Source organism: Cetorhinus maximus, chromosome 3, assembly GCF_964194155.1.
Source record: "Cetorhinus maximus chromosome 3, sCetMax3.hap1.1, whole genome shotgun sequence".
Classification (NCBI taxonomy): Eukaryota; Metazoa; Chordata; class Chondrichthyes; order Lamniformes; family Cetorhinidae; genus Cetorhinus; species Cetorhinus maximus.
In genome coordinates this window covers 191,178,551-191,197,442 of record NC_135881.1, presented here as the reverse complement: position 1 = coordinate 191,197,442, position 18,892 = coordinate 191,178,551, and the positions used below count along the sequence as shown (strand labels likewise).

At 41.3% G+C, this 18,892-nt stretch overlaps 1 protein-coding gene across 8 annotated transcripts in view; it reads right to left on the bottom strand.

Moving 5' to 3' along the window:
- Window positions 1-18,892, bottom strand: part of fhod3b (formin homology 2 domain containing 3b) — a 597,288-nt gene that overhangs the window by 555,069 nt on the left and 23,327 nt on the right. For all 8 annotated transcript variants that reach the window (XM_078539467.1, XM_078539468.1, XM_078539469.1 and 5 more), the window contains exon 2: window positions 8,096-8,202. In XM_078539467.1, coding sequence (XP_078395593.1) covers window positions 8,096-8,202 — 107 coding nt within the window. The remainder of the gene's footprint in view (window positions 1-8,095; window positions 8,203-18,892) is intronic.

The following is an 18,892-nucleotide window of genomic DNA, read 5'->3' as shown; positions in this document are numbered from 1 at the left end:
TACAGCTGTACTTTCTCCTTAACAATAGCTGTTGAATATTTATAGTAAACCTGTCTGCTGAGCAATCCTATTCTAATCTTCAAATAAGCCGAACCGATGTTTAGTTTACCAGTCCTGTGTGAGATTGATAAATTTGTTTTAAACCAACATAGAAATACAACAGCCCCGATATAAAAACAGTACAAAGAATAAAATTACAACACAGAGGCCAATTGGGCACCAGCAGTCCCCGATGTTTATTCCCCACACAATCAGCATCCTAATTTTACACACCAGTTCAGTTCCCATATTCCTTTACACACATATTTGATCTATTCTTAAGTGTTGACATGGTCATAGTTTCAACTAGTGACTCCTGTAGTGCATTCAACCACCTCAATTGTGTCAAAGCTTCTTCTGCTTGATCCCAAAGGTCTCCTGTTGTCCCTTCTTTCAGCCACCTCGATAACAGGAAAGTCTACATCTTTCCCATACTTTTAGTATCTTGTCGTGAAGTGATTCAGAACTTTAATTTCATCACATATTGGAAGGAACCATCATCTGATGTTTCTCTTAAACTTCAGGACCCACCTGAACAAAGGGCATAGATTTTGCATATCCTAGCTGACCGCTGGTTTCATTGTTCACAGGCTGATCTCAATCCCAGCTGTAATCTTCAATCGTTAATCTATCCTTTTGCTAAAAGGGCCACCTCTGATACCCCTTGTCTGCAAGTAATCTAAAAATAATTCCAAATTAATTATTCCTGTTGACACTTCTCTAGATGGGCAGCTACTTGACCCCTCTCTCCATTATCTTAACAGCCAATCTTGGCCGTTTCAAGGTCAAGAGAAAAAATAGAAGTAACTTTCTTTCTTTCATATATAAAAAGTAGTGAACGGAACTAATCTGGAAATGTGACAGCTGTTCTCAAAAGTTTTGTAAGATAAGATGGTGTGCAAAACTGAACTTAAATTTTCAACAAAAGGATGGAATCTCATCCACTGATCATACACCAGGGTCAAGGTACAGCTGCAACCATCAGGTCCGCAGGATTTGTAATTTGCTCTTCTGAAAAAGTAACTGATGCATTAAGCGATCTGGATAACATAGGGTGCCATGTGGACAAATTCCTTCAGTCACATGTGCCACTTGATTCAAAAGGCTGGATTTTATACGGAGGCTGTGGTCTTGGCACCACCCCCCCTCCCCAGTTTAAAAGTCGGAATGAGCTCGCCTCCACTTATCGATTTTATGGCAAGACTTCTGCCCTCAGCTGAAAAGAAATCTCAGCAGTGCCACTGGGAGCAGTGGCCATCGGGCCAATAAACGTGAGTCAGGGGGGCTTTGCTGGGACTGCCTGGCATGTGCCAGAACGGGGGATGGAGGGCCGGATTTGGGAGGATGGGTGGTGGGGAAATCGTACTGTGGGATATAGAGGTGGGCTGCCTCTGTTAGACACAGGGTCCCCAAGAAGGAGGAAGCCCCTCCCTCCCCCAAGCCAGGCTGCCAGTGGCCTGTGCACCCGCAGTGCTGGCAAAATGCCATTTATTGACCATTTGAGGGCTTCAACTAGCCCAAGGGTGGTCAGGCCACCTGACACCACCCCCACCACTGATCAAATACCAGTGGACGTGGGGGTAGGCAACAGGCATGTCACCACCACAGCACCTGACTTTACTTCCCCTCCCCACGCCTGGCAGTCTACTCCCAGGAACGATGTAAAGTTCCTACCATAAGTGATTTTAATGCTTCTACCTCTTTCTTCCGAAGTTATCTTTGTAGAGACTTGCATTCAAATGGTTCAAAACACAACTTAAAACTTAAAATGCAAGAAGTTGGCTATGTACGGGTACTGCTTTACACAAGATAGGGTATAACCAGTGGAAAAGGAGGGCACAACCCTGTCCCAAATATCTCAGCCATGCCATCACAGGACACAACAGGAGAGAACAGTGACCACACTTCATCCCACACAAAGGGAAGGAGAAACTCAAATGTTAGGCAAGCCGTCATCTCTCTACTCCTCAAATTGCTAAAGAGCGCTTGGAGTAGTTTGCCTTCCTGTTGGCTCAGTCTATGTGATACACCCAGTATCTGGAGGCCAAGGGAATGGAGGAGGTGGAGAAGTTAATAAACTGAAGTGCAAAAAAAAAATCACAAGTTTGTGGTTCAAAGGAATAGATTGCTTTCTTTAAAACAGGATGAAAGCAGAGAGTCTGTAATCTGCAATGTTGCCAGGTTCCCTAATCAACTGTAAAATATTGCAACAAGGAAGTCAGTGAAAACTCACACCTGAATTACAACTTCCTCTAGTATTCTAGATTTGATTGAAAAAGCATTTAACCACTGATCTCAAAGTTATGTGTTTCCATTTCACATATTCCCACAGGAGGGGATGTAAAGAGTGGGCACACTGCCAAACAGGCTTCTGGAGTAACCCAACACCGAGATACTTCATGCTCAGCACCCTTGAATAACCGACACCAAATTTTACTGTGTACTGTGGATCCTTTGCTATTGTGGTCTTAAAGTTAATTGGAAAAAGATTCACTGCCTCATAAATTTAGGAACCTTATAAATTCAATACCTGCAGGTAGTTTTGGACGACGTCCCATCTCTAGGAATCCAGATGGCAAACCATCTTTAAAACATTAAGAGTCTCAAGCAAAAAAAATAAAGTTTAATCCAATGTCCTTGGGAAACAATGTCAAATCAGCATGTCACAGGTTCTCAAGTCCTTCTGGCCAACTTCACCCTTGTGTCAAGAGGAACTGGCCCCCACCGAGCCAGAACTTGCTCTACATCAACTCACAGGCAGAACAGGTTCATAACTGTATACTTTCCAGGGCACATGATGAGTGAATCTCACTGCCCAGTGAGACTTCTGCAAGAGGCACAGTGATTATCACGCTCAGGATTGGACTCAATTGTAATGCTCCCCCGTGGTCAAGTAACCTGCCTGGCACGGCTAAGCTATAAATAATGGGAAACTGGGCAAAATACCAGAACTCATGAAACTATGCCCTTCCAAGGAGCTAACATTTTCAGGACGCTACAACTGGCATCGATTTACCAGTTTTAAAAGGAAAAAAAGAGTTTTAGCAGGGGCCTGCACCCATAAAACACAGGAGTAAAGAAAGCAGCAGTGACTGCACTGCTCCTCAACCAACTTTAAATTTCTCTTAGATTTTTTCATTTTGCGTATTCTTCTCCGGCTGCAAATCTGACCCGTCACCAGGCTGATGACGATTCAGCCCTCAATCAGCCCCAAAAAAAAGATAGAGACTAAAACAATCCAATTCACCTTCAGTGAGTCTCTCCCCAGGGCTGAGATTGGTGTCCACCTGAACCTTTCCTAGCCGGTAGTCCAAAGATCACAAACACACCTGAAGGACTGAAGGTACATTCTTGGACATACTATTTGGACACACTCATTTGCCACGCCAAAATGAACCGTCAAAAGGGCCCATTAGATTTGGTTTTAACCAGAAGCTAACATCGCAAGGCCAGCTTCTGCCGCTGGGGCATTGCGGTGAGCTAAACGCAGAACATCCTCTTCTACAGCAAAACCAGAACCGTATTTAAATTTACTCTGCTGGTCCTACCTCATTAGCATATTTTCCTATACTTTCCCCAAAAACCCTGGATTTCAAACTGAACTTCTCTCAAATGAAAGCAGGCTCCAGGTCAAATGCCAGTCTAAGGTGGAAGTATTAGCATTGTTAACAAGAGATTTTCAAGTGCAATAATCCCTTAGACCAAAATGTTAGCAAATAACATTCATTCCTATGCAGAAAGTGCAGGATAAATGAAAAAAAAAATCTACTTTAACTCCTGTTAGGAGACACTACGCTATGATTCAGTCAAGTGTGCAACAATTTATTCATTTTTCCTGTAGTTCATACACTAAATTCATTTTTTGGAAAATTCTCCAATTTCATTACCAGTGCAACGCCTTATTAGGTGGGACCGTAACAGAAGTTTGAAGTAAAAAGAAAAAATGCTGGAAAAGCTCAGCCAGTCTGACAGCATCTGTGGAGAGAAAGGCAGAGTTAACATTTTGAGTCCGTATGACTCTTCTTCAGAGAAGACTCTGAGGAAGAGTCATACGGACTCGAAACGTTAACTCTGCCTTTCTCTCCACAGATGCTGTCAGGCCGGTTAAGTTTTTCCAGCATTTATTGTTTTTGCTTCTGATTTCCAGCATCTGCAGTATTTTGCCTTTATCAGAAGTTTGAAGCATCCTGCTGCTGAATAAACGAGTACACATGGATTGTCAAAAAAAGGTAGCAAACAGACGCTGAAGGATATTTTGCATTTGGGAACTGCAAAGCTAATCATTTACCAAACAAAAGTGGTTTGCATAGAATTGAAAGTACTATACAAAAGCGAGAAGGAGCAATGGGGGACAATTCTGCCTCATTAAAACTATTTAGGGCACTAATTGTGTCAAACCAGGAAATAAATGGAAGAATTAGGGCACAGAAAGGGGCAGGGGTGGTCAATTTAGAGCAAAATATACTTATGAAGACATACATCCAACTGTCAATAAACTTAAGTGCAGGCTGCATGCTCACTATAATCATTTAAATAAGGATATTTTGCGAGTGTTTAGACAGTAGGATCTTTAGCCTAGAATTGCTATGTCAATCTATTGACACTGTCAAGTTCAATGACTAAACAGGTAGATTTTTAAAAATTATATGCAATTAAAGTGAGTGTGCTATCACCTCTCTGCATGTTTCCACTAATATCACTCTTGTCAAAGGCAGCCTGGCTCCTTTTAAGCGTTCAACACACACAAGAACAGTAAGCTAACGTCACCAAGCACAGGTCAGCAACAGATCAGGATAAAGCCCTACATAGCTTCACAAGTTGTAGGCAGAATTAAAATGGAGAGTTTCATGACCATATCACTCAAAATCCCAACTATTGTAAGACACTGATTACACACAACTTTTTTTCTTTATTCTTTCGTGGGATGTGGACATCACTGCCAAGGCCAGCATTTGTTGCCCATCCCTATTTGCCCTTGAACTAAGTGGCTTGCTAGGCCATTTCAGAGGGCAGTTAAGAGCCAACCACATTGTTGTGGGTCTGGAGTCACGTGTAGGCCAGACTGGGTAAGGACAGCAGATTCCCTTCCCCAAAGGGCATTAGTGAACCAGATGGGTTTTTACAACAAATGATGATAGCTGTCATGGTCACCGTTACTAAGATTAACTTTCATTCCAGATTTATAATTCCACCAGCTGCCACAGTTGCGGTTTGAACCCAAGTCTCCAGAGGATCTGCCCAGGCCTCTGGATTATTAGTCCAGTTACATTACCACTGCACCACTAACTCCCCAAAAATAAGTTTGTTTTTCAGTTTTCAGTCAGTCACTTAATTGAACTGGTGAGTGGAACCTGGGCTGGAGGAATTATCGAAAGAACAGAATTAATGAACATGGTTAAAAATGACAACTGCAGAGGCTGCAGATTGCTGTACCTGCACTGATGTTAATCAAATTCCATCACACCTTAGGATTATAAGGCTTAGGAGTAGGAGGAGATCATTCGGCCATTTGGAGACATTCGTTAAGGTCATGGCTGATCAGATTGTGGTCTTTACCCCACTTTCCTGCATGACCCCTTGTCTATCAAAAATTTATCTAGCCTCCACTTCTTTCTGGGAAAGAGAATTTTACCCAGAGAAAAAAAATTCTCATCGCCATCTAAAAAAGGGAGACCTCTTATTCTTAAACTGCATCCCCTAGTTCTAGTGTCCCCAACAAGAGGGGGCATCTTGCCAGTACACACCCTATCAAGTCCACTCAGGATCTTATATGTTTTAATAAGGTCACCTCTCATTCTTCTAAACTCCAATGGGTATAGGCCCCACCCGTTCAACCTTTCTTCATAAGATAAGCCCTTCATCCCAGAAGTGAGTCGAGTGAACCTTCTCTGAACTACTTCTAATGCAAGGCCAAAGCTGTATACAGTACTCCAGATGTGGTCTCACCAAGGTCCTGTACAGTTGCAGTAAAACTTGCCTACTTTTATATTCCATTCCCCTTACAATAAACACCAACATTCCATTTGCCTTCCTAATCACTTGCTGTACCTGCACGCTAACATTGAGATTCATGTACCAGGACACACACATTCCTTTGAATCACTGAGTTCTGCAACATACTGCTTTTCTATTCTTCCTGCCAAAGTGGACAAGTTCACATTTTCCCACATTATACTCCATCTGCCAAATTTTTTTCCATTCACTTAACCTACCTATATCCCTTTGTAGACTCTTTACTTTTGATTAATAACTTATTTTCCTATGTATCTTGGTGTCATTGGCAAATGTAGCTGGCATAAATTTGATCCCTTCATCCAAATCATTGATGTGGATTATAAATAGTTGAGGTCCAGCACTGATCCCTATGGCACTCCACTAGTAACTGCATGCCAACCCCAAAAAGACCCATTTATCCCTACTCCCTGCAAGCTAACCAATCCTTTAACCATGCTAATACTTTACCTCCTACACCATTAGCTCTTACTTTCTTTGTGTAGTAACCTTTGACTTGGCACCTTATCAAATGACTTTTGGAAATCCAAGTACACTACATATACAGGTTCTTCTTAATCAAATTTATTACTTGCTCAAAAGAAATCTAGTCAATTAGTTAAACTAGATTTCCCTTTCACAAAACCAAGTTTACGCTGACTGATCCATTATGATTTTCTGAGTATCCTGCTACAACTTGCTTAATAATAGATTCTGGCAATTTCCCTAAGATGGATATTAAGCTAACTGGCCTGTAGTTTCAGGCTTTGCTTCCCTCCTTTCTTGAAAATAAGTGTTACATTTCCTATTTCCCAAAATGCTGGGATCCTTCCAGAATCTCAGGATTTTTGGGAAGATTATAACCAATGCCTCTACCATCTCTGCAGCCACTTCTTTTAAGACCCTATGATGCAGGCCATCAGGTCCTGGGGACTAGTCAGCCTTTAGGTCTAATAGTTTTTCCAGTATCTTTTCCGTGGTGATGTCATAGTTTTAAGTTCCTCCCCCCACTTTCAGCTCTTGATTTTCAAGTACCTTTGGGAAGTTTTTTGAAGTCTTCTACAATGAGGACAGGCACAAAATACCGGTTCAACACTTTCACCATTTCCTAGTTTTCCATGAATTCCTCAGACTCTCTCACTAGAGGACCAACACTCACTTTAGTTACTCTTTTCCTATTTAAGATAGTTGTAGAAACTCTTACTATCTGTTTTTATATTGCTAGCTAGCATATCTCTCATGCTTTAATTTTTCCTTTGTTTTTTTTTTTAAAAAAGCCAGTTTTGGCTCATTCTTAATATGTCCAATCTTCTGATCTACCACTAATCTTTGCAGATTTGTACAGTGTTTCTTTCCATTTGAAACTATCCTCAACCTCCTTAGTTAGCCACGAATGATGCATCCTTCTCAGTCTCTTTCTTTCTCACGGGGATAAATCTTTGCTGAGGGCTATTAAATATCTCCTTAAAAGTCTGCCACTGCATCTCTACTGACCTACCTTTTAACCGAATTTCCCCAGTGCACTTTAGCCAACTCTGCCTTCATACCCTTATAATCACCGTTTTCAGGTTTAAAACACTAGACTAAGATCCACATTCATCTTCAAACTGAATTTATTCAGTAGTCTAAGGCAATCCCCTAATTATGCAGTCATTACTAATGACCCTGAAAAAAACATTAGAACTTGTTATTTGGTACGTTCTTTAAAAAGGATAGACTTAATCTTGAAGCAGACAGACATTCATAGTCCTCACAAACTGGCTGCGATTTTCTGTTCCTGCCAGCAGCAGAACCAGAAAATCCTGTCCAAAGTCAACGGACTTTTGGCTGCTCTGCAAATTTTCTGGTCCCGCCCGAGCCGATTCCCATCGTTGGCAGGGCCAGAAAATCCCGGCCACTATTCTCAAGCTCTGTTCACACAATTGCAATTGTGTTAGACTGTATACAATATCAGAGTTGGCTCAAGCTGTAATGAATGCCTAGTCAGGGCTGATTGCTGCTGAGGTATTGTGTTATTACAGGTCAAAAATAGACACGTGAGCCATTGCCTACAATGCAGCCTTACCCAGGATCTTCCAGGAAGCCTTCCAATTCATCTTTCTGTTCAGCCAAGTTAGACTCCAGGTCGAGATAGGTACCATTGTGGGACAGCTGCAGTGCACAGTCATCAAGCTGCAACAGAGAGGCAAATATGGACTTAGTCGTCATTAGCACAGTGCACAGAAAATCAGCCCCAGCCATTCTCCCAACTACTCAAATAACACTCTCACATAGCAATTGGGGCTGCCGTAACATTTCTGTCTCAAAAGTATTCCTTAATTCCATTAATCTAATACCTGTTCCCACCAACAATTTTCTTGTTCAGTCTTCGGAATTGGTCTCAAGTCAATGGGTTAATTTCTTACCAGTGTCAACCTTCTGGTGAACATAAATGTAGGGGAACTATATCTATTTCAATCAATTTCCTTAAAAAAAACTGCTTCAAGGAACAACGTAATTTAATCCAGATGCAATTAAATGGTCTTTTGATCTTGTCCAATTCCATAGGGCTATTCACTTACAATGCAGTCAAGCCAAAATCAAACAAACAATTTGCCGAAGGATAAATTCTGTAGATGTTGGTAAAATTGCAATAGTGAAATTAAACCCATGATCAAATTAAGTGACTAGGAGATTGAAATAACAACAGAAAGGATGCTGGCTAGTACCTTGGTACAACAATGCATTATATCAGAGAAGAATGTGAGGGCATGCTTGTGTTTAGGACAGAGACACTAAACGGAAGCTGGTAAATAAACCAAGTTTAGACGGTAAGAGAGGTTGCAAAAATAGCCATATGCACTGTACTACCAGCAGATGAGTTTAATTACAGGTCAACTTGGAGCATGCAGAGTCCCTTATAAACAGAAGCCTCCATAGGTGCACACGGCTCCAACAGCTGTGCTCTATGTTGTAGATTCTGATGTTTGAATATCAGCAGCTGGGTGGGGTATAACTCTGGTTCAACCTGATTTGCTGCTGGGTCCTCCTCAGTGCCTTCCTCCAGGAAACACTGAGGACTCCCAAATGGGAAATCAATGGTTTTCCTGTCGTGGCGATTGGAAAATGACAGGGGCTTTTGGGAAAAGTGTTTAGGCAGGAACAAACTGAGAGGCAACAGGAACGACAGGAATACTGCAGAAATAGCCTCCAAATGCTCTTACTAACCTTCTTAGCGTGCTTGTTAAGGATAATTCCATAAGCAGTGCATGTCTGGGGGTTGTGACGACATGGGTGCAATGCAGTTTTTGGGGAACGATGCAATGTGAAAAGATAGTGTTTCCCAATTCTGCTGCTGGCATGCCACAGGGAGGTTGAGAGGTTGGAAAGTGCCCTGATGCATCAGTGACTGGCTTGATAGGTCTCCATTCTGTGGATGATTAATATGGTAAGTGGGAATGAGTCCCAAAGCATAAAAAGTGAGGACCAAAGGGGCCCCAAATGTTACTGGCGCTGCTCCCAGAGATATATCTGGTCAGGCATAGCTGGTGTTGCAGTCTGTGAAGGGCATTTCCTGGGTTTATACACAACAAAACACAAAGAACACTAAAGGAATCCTCAATGCATTTTAAAAAGTATTTCTGCAACCAAAATTGGGCCAAGAAAATTTAAATCGAACACTCATAAATCCACTTTTGAACGTCACTGTGAAAAGTGTGGAGGATGAACATCATGTCATGAAAATGCAATAATTCCTCAATATTTTTCTGATTTATTGTGAAGTTAGTTTATGGGATTAAGTAAAGTTAGGTCTGCGTGCGATTTAATTACATTTGGAGTCAAGTAGACTGCAAGCTTTAACTCATCAAAAGAAGCTAGGTGCTTGACATGCTAATGAGTAGACATGGATGCTGGTTTAGCATGTAAGATGTGACGGGAATTTGCATTTTTTGATAGATGGAGGGAGATTTGGATTTCAAAGGGATTTTAGTCTGTTTACAACTAGCAGATAAATAAGGCTAAGGAACATATTTGTTTTTCTCAAAGGTTACTGACAATAAATAGTAGCAACATGAAGGTATCTTTTTCACAACTGTTTCAAAGGCATATGAAACATTAGAATTTACATATTATAAAGAGAGAGACATATATAAAAGGAGAATGAGACGGTGTCAGGAGAAGGCCCTGTGAGATCTAACAGGAGTGCGTGTGAAATAGCCTTAATGAAGCCTCCAGAATTTGTGCATTAGCCTGCTGTCTAGCAAAATTGAAGCTGGAGAAAAGCCATTTAGGATCCCACTGTCCAGGGTTGTGTTAATTTGCTGGACCTGTTTAAAATCTATTTTTGGACTGTTGCCTTAAAGGGGATGGGAGCCAGGTTAATCATGAATTTTAGGAGTTGTTATAGTAGAAATTTGTAATTTTACATATGTGCTGATATCTTTTATTTTATTAATAAATATTTTAATTATTTTTTTTAAAATCTCAGTCTTGGTGGACTTTTTAAACTTCTGAATTCAATGCATGCACCTCGAAATAAATACAAACTACAAAACCATTGTGATTGCACAACCAAGTTTCCCTCGTGGATTTGGTCCGCCCAGCACACATCATCTGCCGTGTCATAACAATCAACAAGAACTCAATTGCCTGTTTCATGTTCCAAGTTCTAAGTAATAATAATTTACATCTCCATGGAAGTCACAGAGTGGTATCTGCTGTGACTCGTTCATCAGCTCATGATCAAACAGCGCATTCCCTCAGGGAAAAAAAAAGTGATTTTTTTTTTATTCATGCTCGTTATACTGTTATATCAACTAAGGTTAATATTTAAATCCGATTCTCGCACGTTTTAAGCCACTTTTCAGAAACATGTCCATCGAGGTAAGAGGCCTAAATAGTGCCCTCTGCCATGGCTGCTTGTTTTTCTTCTAGTAACAAGATGTTCAAGCTCACATTCGAGGGCCCAAGGCTCTCTGAAATGCTAGAGACATGGTTTAACCAGCAGAGGCTCAACCCTCGATAGGCCACACTAATCTCTTCAGCATCCTGCAAAACAAGTGGCAGTTTGTGTTTGTTTTCAAACGCTGCTTCAAACCAACAGTCATGTGCACTGCCTGGAACGTGCAGAGACTCTGTTAAAAGTGCTTGACACGGTCAATATTTCTGTCAAGCAAGCCAGAAAATTCTGTTTGCAAAACAGGTGCTACTGCTCAGAGTGCAGACATGAACTTTTCAACATTTTGGGACAGCTTGAATCTGCCATTTCATTTAAAATTGATTGTTTCATTTTTTGACTTATTAAACCAGTTCTATCAATTAAATTAGGATAGTGCTATTGGTAAAAAGAAATGGTAACACTTTTTAAATGTCCAATATAATGCAGGAGAAAAACTCACTGGGTACAAGTCAATTTAAAATAATGTAATAGCCATTCGCCTACTATTTTTCTAATATCAGTCCTACTGAATAGTTTCTGACTGAAGATGCAGCTTTGAAATGGTTTAAGAATATGGATGACAATCAAACAGAATGTACCTTCTGCTGTTTGCAACAACCAAGGTACAGACCGCACCCAACCAGACCATGCTTGCAAAACTCAAAACAGTGTCCAACTGGTGTGATTCCACGATTTGTCAACATTTGCTGAGTAATCCTCAGTGTGCTAAGAATTACGCCGACAACCAATTTAAGATTGTCAGTTGAGCTCACAATGTGGCATATTTGCATGTACTGGAAGCTACATATGTTAATACACAGGGCCCTGTTCTTTGCAGACAGAAAGAACATGTATAAATATTCTGCTTGTTTCAGCTAAACATGTGAAAGCCATTTGTTGGTTCATTCCTCAGGGCAATGCATTGCCCAGAGTCAAGCTGCCTGGTTTAAATTTCAAATAATACTTGGCAGTCAACTGTCAGTCACCACTAACTGGTGCATTCCCCATAGCAACACCTCTACCAGAGTCCACTTGCCAACCAACCAGCACTCTTCTCATACAGCATAAAGTTGTTGCTTCCCCTGACATTGGAATCCTTGCGATTGTCCGGATGAGTGCAAGACAAAAAGTTTCGGCAAAATGTCTTTTTTCAGAAAAACTACCCAAGTTCTGTACTACCAAACAACTAAATAATCTATTGAAATTAAAAGGAATAGATTACTACCCACAATTTTGGGCACATGAATTTGACTTGGTAGTGTTTTTGTCTTAGAAGATAGCAATGTTCTTTTAAAAAGATCTTGAAATATTTTAATGTATACAAACATTTAGATGTTGAGGTCATAAAAATAAACTTGCAGTTATATTTCTTCTCCAATTCTCTTGTAACAATTTGCATTCTTTCCAGAGAAATATCTTTTAATAATAAAGAAGAAATTTCTCAAGTACATAACAGCATGGTATTAATTATAAAGCTTTTTCAGAAACAATAATATAGTTCTTGCAGAGAGCATCTGACCTGTTACAAAATAAGTTTAGCATCAATGAGGTTTATAAATCAACCATCGATCAAGATCAGTTTAGGTTTGAAAGTAACTTGACTTTTGTACCAAATCTCTTGGCTTTATGAGTTGCCTTCTGATGAACAAGATGATGGGTAATTGGCAAGTCTGCAGGTGTTCAGTCTTACCATGCAAGCTTAGGCAGGAGGCAGGATTGTTCAGGCCCCTGAAGTCAAAATAGACACGGACGGGGCCCAAAAACACCGAAACTGACAACATGCCAGTTTTCCTGACCCCTTTCCCAGCGTCAGCCACTTCGGCTGAGTTGGGTCCGGGGCCTGGCATGGCTGCCCACCCTCAAGAGGCAGAGCCAATTAGGCTCAGTGAAGGCTATCAAAGGAGGTCGACTGGAATTTTCCCCATGTCTTCAGTTTCCTGATGGAACGGGCACAGTTCAATTGCCTGAAGCGGGCACCCAGCAGCAGGCTAGGGTGCCAGTGCTCCAGGCAGGCCTACAAGCCCTCCCCTCCTGCCCAGGTGCAGGTACAGCCAAAGGCTGCCCTGTAGAGAGGGATTGCTCCCTACAGTGATGGCCTTGCGGTGTTTCTTTTAATTGATTTTTTTTTTTTAATTGGCAAGAGGTCACTGTCATGTTGAAGCAGCCTCTCAATTACTTACCATGCATTCCTGGACTCTGAAGCTGGAAGGCCTCCGACTGGCTATCTAGCTCTGAGGGCTCACTTGTCATAATCGGACAGGAAACTTGCCTCCATGCCAATATGGTGCTGCTCCGATCAAAATCCCAAGGACTGACCTTTTCCTCCCCAAAGTGGGTTTGTACCCTGAAAGAGTCCTGGTTCCTATTTCCAGGCCCCATATCAGAAGTTCAGCCCAAAGCCGTGGCAGCTAGACACAATCTTTACTCAAATTAATAATCAATTTTGAGTAAGGAAGCAAGAATCCCAGCCGATTTTCTCCTTCCTAACCTGGAACAGCAATATCATCTGTAGCAAATGCACACCAATACCTTAGATCAACTAATTCAGTGGAGACCAGTAATCAAACCCATGGCCTTCTAATCTGCACATTGTTTGTTTTTTTTAAAAAAAGGTGTTCATGGGATGTGGCATCACTGGCTAGGCCAGCATTTATTGTCTATCCCTAATTTCCCTTAAGGTGGTAGTGATGAGCTGCCTTCTTGAACCACTGCAGTCCATGTGGTGTAGGTATACCCACAGTGCTGTTAGGGAGGGAGTTCCAGGAGGAGGCCGACACGTTGGCTAAAAGGATCAATAAATGCTATTTATAATGAATTTTGAAGGTTCCACATAAGAGACTATTAACAAAACTTAGAGCACATGGAATTGAAAGCAATTGAATAGCCAGTTGCTTAGGAGAGAGTGTAGTATATTGAAAATTACATTGTGCATATTGTCCACTTAAGGCTACTTCACACACATGTCAGTGAAGAGAGTCTAGGAGATGACTAAAGGAATCCATGTTTCAACAGCACATGCAATTCAGATTCTCAATGCCCCTTGCTGAAGCTTATACTGCTTCTGCCCAAGAATGTCAGAGAAAAGGGATAATGGGTATTTACTCAAATTGGCATAATGTGACCAGCTGTCCCCAGAAATCTGCACTGGGGTCTTAGCTTGTCCCTATAATTATAAATTACTTGAATAAAGGAAAAAAAAAGTCATATATCCAAGTTTTCTGTTGACACTAAAACAGCGTAGTGTAGATAGCAGCAGAAACTTGCAATGATAGGTTAAGAGTGGGCAAAACTGTGGTAGGTGGAAATCAATGTGGGGAATTGAGGGGTCTTTTATTTTGGAAATAAAACAGATTAGAGTATTTTCTAAACAATGAAAAGCTAGGAACTATGAGGAAAATGGTCCAAGCACACCAACAAAAAAAATCAAAAAGTTATGGACAGGTACAAAAAAAAACTTTAAAAGGCTAGTGGAAGACTGGCCTTTATTTGAAAGAGTTTGGAATAAAAGGGGTGGAAACTCAGTTACAACTGTAATCCATCTATAATGTTGCATTTGGTCTGGATTCACCACAATTCTGGAAAGATAAATACTGACTTTGTACGGTTGCAATGCAGATTGACTGGAATTATTCAACCAAAAAAGAGTTAAATTATGACGATAGTTTGCGTAGACTTGCCTTGTATTCCTCAAATATAGAAGATTAAGGGCTAATCTCATGGAGGTGCTGAAGACGATTAAAAATGAGCTCATATGGTAGAGAGAGAGAGAAGCTGGGGAAGTGAGGCAAAGGCTGCTCAGGGATGAAGCCAAAAAGCACTTCTTCAGGGTACTTGGGAAGCCTCTCCCCACAAAACACTGCTGAGGCTAGAGGCCCATTGAAAATTCTAAAATAGTGACTAATAGATTTGTTAGGCAAGGGTTGCAGAACCAAAATGAAGTAGATGGAGCTTAAGATGATGATCAACCATTATCTAATTGACTGGCAGAACAGCCAAGGAATTGAATGGTCTCATTTGGTTCCTGTTTAGGTTATATTGGCACTGCTCATTCTCCCTTCCCTGCTCTCATCATCTTGCATGTGTTTACACTTAGAGACAAGAGAGCTCTCAGCTAGTTGAGCTGATCAGTGATACCTTTCCTGGTTTCTGGAAAGAATTCAACAGCAATAACCAGGTCCATGAGCTCTCCTGCACACCTCAGATATTCTTGGAATCTTCACTTGGGGCAGGGGTTGTGAGGGAAGGTGGAAGGTGGAGAAGTGAGCGCACACTTTGAAAATGAAATGATGGTTCACTAGTGAAAGGGTTATTCTAACTAGGTACCATACAAGACAGGGGCTAAAAGGCAAGATAATTTCGACTAACTCATTCACTGTTAAGTTTGAAAATGTGCCATTTGTCTAATTTGGACATGTGACTGTGGTGGACAGATTCTAATCTCTGACAGAAATAGCAACTCATTCCACTTAAAGCTGCTGCTTGCTTCCCCAGGGAGTTGGACAACAGCCTTTGAGTTCTGAGCCTTCTCAACATTGGAAGTGATTTCTTAAGGTGCTGTTGAATTGTATATGACAGAATTACAACTATTCAACAATAGTTATAATAAGCAGTGGTATTACTGTATCAAAAAAGGAGTTTCCATTAGCACTTTATGGTGCTGGAACTTTAAATAAACATATGAATTAAGAGTAGGCTATTAGGCCTTTTGAGCTTGCCCTGCCATTCAACAAGATCATGGATGATCCGATTATGGCCTCAACACCACATTCCCATCTACCCCCAATACCCTTTGACTCCTGTGCTCAAATGATCTGCTCCAGAGGAACTATACCCTGTTATACACATTTAATAAAAAGTGAATGATTAAACTCTTATTTGTCTATTTGGTCATTATTTAATTATAGTTCAAATTATTTGTAACATATTTTCCATGTACTTCAACTTTAAGGCAACACAATAATGAAAGGAAATTTAGCCCATTGGGCTGATCCTTTCGCAAACCAGGTACAATCCACTCAGTCACAGACAATAGCCCAGTAATTTAATCCACCAAGGGGAAAGCTCTGTATAAACACTCGTTGGCCACTCATGATAAGGAATCAAAGCTCCAGGATATTCATCCATCTCCACCATTCATTCCAGGCCTGCGGTCCTTCTTTTCATCGTGGTCTCAAAATATAAACATGGTGCAAGGAGTTTGAGTCCTTGATTCTAGAGGCGATACTGCCACTTTAATATACAGCTATGTCAAAACTGGTGGAGTATGATAAGAGTGTGACTGTATTGGCTAAAAACTAATGCATTGCTGCTTGGTAATTGCTCACCAGCTACAATGCAATTCAATCTGTTTACAGCTGCTCAAAATGAGTGATCGATCACGTTTTACACTGGAATAGATTGAACCTCGTAATAAACAAGAGTCTCAGAACTCCATTTCAATGAGGACATGACACGTTGTGAAATAGCCTGCTTTTTAAATGCTTCGAGCAGATATGCCTTCTGTTGTAGTTCAACTTTCCCTGATGGCCTTGGTAATAGTATGGCAGTGCGGTTTTTAAATGAGTTACAGCAATATTACATCACCCCTAATTAAAAGCAGCAGCATTTACAACATGGGCAACGCCTCATTCACAAATATGGTAAAGATCGTGCACAGATGACTTTAAACACAAAACCGTTAACCTCTTCAATCTAATGGTGGACTGATTCAGTTTGACCTTGACCAAGTGGATTAGATAACTTTATAAAACTCACTTGAAGGAACAGAGGGAGTGATACAAATTGGCAATTACTGCTCATTGCCCAACCTTCTAAACTCAATGGAGTACAAAGCAGATTCATGCAACCAGTTCTCAATTTTGCCCTATAAACCCCAATACTATGCTGGTGAATTTGTAAGGTCAATGTGTCTTTCTTTGGTGTGGTGCTCCAGATTGAACACAGGCTCCTGATGGGGTCTGACAAAAGCTCCAAGAGGTGAGGTATTCTCCATTTACCACGTCACCTCCAAAGACATTCCTTTAGCCTTTTTTATGACATTAGTTCTGGGTGGCTGATATGGCAGCAACAAAGTCAATTTTAACATCCAGCTTTACTTTTTTTTTTAAAAAACATCATATGAATAAAAACTGTAAAGATCAGGGACCTTTCCTGGGCTAGTCAGCACACTATAGGTTAAACCATCAGCGTGACCAACAATGTGCTGCTAAAGCTTTTGTATGTAGATACAGTTCCTGAAGGGACATACAAAAGTGCTAGGGCCAATAAAAAACCAAAATGGCATATGAACATGCTATGGCAAAACAAAAATGCTTCGTTTCAAAATGACTATGGGTACAGTACTGAGAGTTTATTTGAATTTTTAGAAGACATTGGAATTCCCTATAGGATACTTATTACAGAAATTGAAGAAATGTAATAACATGGACATAAAAAAAAGCTTGGGGTTAATAGGTGTTGCTCAGGTTAGAAAAAGGGCTGGAGGTGAGGATGTGTCCTAGGGGTCCAAGTTTGCTTTTGGTACATACATATAATTTGAATTTTGGCATTGAAATTTGATGATACAAAGAGTTGGGTGATCAGGAAGGAGCGGCTTCAGGATGACCAAGAGACAAGATGACAGATGGAACTCTAATGTGGAGACGTGCAAGATGATGCATTTTCGCATTTGGGAGGAGAACAAAAATTGAAGTATACACAGATTGATGCAAAAGGGCCTTTATCATTATTTCACGGGCTGTGAGTGTTGCTGGCTAGGCCAGCATTTATTGTCCATCCCTAATTGCTCTAGAGGTGGTGGTGGTGAGCTGCATTCATGAACTGCTGCAGGCCACGTGATGTAGGTACACTCTCAGTGCTGTTAGAGAGGGAGGCCCAGGATTCTGACCCAGCAACAGTGAAGGAACAGCAATAGTTGGGATGGTGTGTGGCTTGGAGGGGAAAGAGCAGCTGGTGGAATTCCCATGCATCTGCTGCCCTTTGAGGTGGTAGAGGTCGTGGGTTTGGAAGGTGCAGTAGAAGCATCCTTGGTAAATTGCTGCAGTGTAGATAATACACACTGCTACCACCTTGTCAGCAGTGGAGGAAGTGAGTGTTTAAGAAGTGGGCCATTTTTTCCTAGATGGTGTCCAGCATCTTGAGTGTTGCTGGAGCTGCACCCATCCAGCCAAGTGGACAGTATTCCATCGCACTCCTGACTTGTGCCTTGTAGATGGTGGACAGGCTTGGTGGAGTCAGAATGCGAGTTACTCGCTGCAGAATTTCCAGCCTCTGACCTGCTCTTGTAGCCACAGTATTTATATGGCTGATCCAGTTCTGGTCCATGATAACCCCCTCCGTGCTGACAGTAGGGGATTTAGCAATGGTAATGCCATTGAATGTGAATGAGAGATGGTTAGATTCTCTTTTGTTGGAGATGTTCATTTCCTGGCACATTTATGACAGAAATGTTACTTGCCACTTATGAACCCAGGCCTGATTGTTGTCCAGATCTTGCTACATATGGACACAGACTGCTTCAGTATCAGAGTCATCACGAATGGCACTGGACATTACTGGTGATGATTGCACAAACATCCCCCACTTCTCACCTTGAGGGAAGATCTTTGCTGAAGCAGCTGAAGGTGGTTGGGCCGAGGACACTGCCTTGAGGAACTCCTGCAATGATGTACTAGGATTGATTGGCCTCCAACAAAGCACAACCATCTTCCTGTGCAATAGGTATGACTTCAACCTGTGGAGAGTGTTTTTGCCCCCACCAACCCCCAACCCCCTCCCCCCCCGATTCCTATTGATTTCAGTTTTGCCAGAACCCCTGGATGTTACTCTCAGTCAAATGCTGCCTTAATGTAGAGGGCAATCTCACTCACCTCAAGGGCATGTTCCCTTAACATGAGAGTGCGGGTAGACAATAAAAAGACAAAATTTTAGTTTTTAAAAAAAAGC